Genomic DNA, 1,092 nt, shown 5'->3' on the forward strand with positions numbered 1-1,092 from the left:
TCCTGTCTGGTGCATAGCGACGCACTGGGGGCCGGCACGCTCACTGCTATATTGCAGCCTGACAAATGCTCTGTGAAGCTGTAGGTAGGAGTAAGCTGAAAGTGTGTATGTGATCCTGCGTGCAAATTTGTCTGCAGTGGGAGCCATCTGCACCAGAGGATGCTCAGGGGATGTGCGCCGTTTGCTTGGTGGCTCGCGTTCCCTTTTGGGGCCTTTTGCTGTTTCGTCTGCTGCCAGTCACTGCAGCTTTTTTCGAACTCATGGAGGGAGCTTCATCTGGTTCTCCGGGCCGCCTTTCGTCCTCTGGACTGCCTACACAGGTGCTCGTTCAGCTGTACGACCAGCTGAACACTGTCAACTTCCACCTTATGAGATACACGGAGATCACTTTCAACCTTGAGGGCGGGTTGCCACCCTTCATCATGGCCGTCACTCCAAGTACGACAGACTGTAGCGTCAGGCTTCTTGGTACAGCTGCAGACTCGCTGATGGCACGCCTGGCCCGCTAGAAAGGTAGAAAGCTGTTACGGTTGACTTAGGTACTTTGGCGTGTTTTGGGGACTCAGGGCAGCTTCTGGTTCTGGTCAAGGCTCTTTTGCTGGAGAAAAAAATTCTTTTTTACTCATGCGACGCCTCACGGGCTTCAACAGCTGTCCTTTCGTTCATCTCTCTACTTCCAGGTACTGCGTGCCACCCCGCAGAGTGTTAGGCTCATTCCATTTGTTTCCACACTACCCTTGAATTTATGTGGAGGACCCAAGACAGATGGATTCTATTACAGGGCTTAGCGCAGGAAGCAACCCTAAGGGGGGAGACGGTGTGTTACCATTCTTGGAGGGTCTAGTGCAAACCATAACGAATGATTGGATCTGGGCATGTGGACAGCGCTTGATGCTGTTACTCCTGGTAGAAGCAGGAGGCCCCCAGGCTGAGACGCTGAATGCTCTCTCCTGTGGGCGTTGTCTCTGCAGCGGGGTTGGCCTGCGGATTTTCGAGCGACGGCTTTGGCGAGCATGAGTATAGGTGGAAACGTCACGGGCTGCCATTTAGGGTGTTTGAGGCTCGCTCCGCCTTCTTTCCCATCTTACCATT

At 53.6% G+C, this 1,092-nt stretch overlaps 1 protein-coding gene across 1 annotated transcript; it reads left to right on the forward strand.

Moving 5' to 3' along the window:
- Window positions 1-260: 260 nt before the first annotated feature.
- EMH_0099970 (uncharacterized protein) lies at window positions 261-709 on the forward strand (the record flags this gene model as incomplete). The annotated part of the gene is made up of 2 exons (XM_038022138.1): window positions 261-438; window positions 567-709. 2 exons carry the CDS (start codon window positions 261-263, stop codon window positions 707-709), a joined length of 321 nt encoding a protein of 106 aa, XP_037877992.1.
- Window positions 710-1,092: the final 383 nt, after the last annotated feature.

Source organism: Eimeria mitis, genomic scaffold (genome assembly GCF_000499745.2).
Source record: "Eimeria mitis Houghton genomic scaffold, Emh_scaff11018, whole genome shotgun sequence".
NCBI classification, from domain to species: Eukaryota; Apicomplexa; class Conoidasida; order Eucoccidiorida; family Eimeriidae; genus Eimeria; species Eimeria mitis.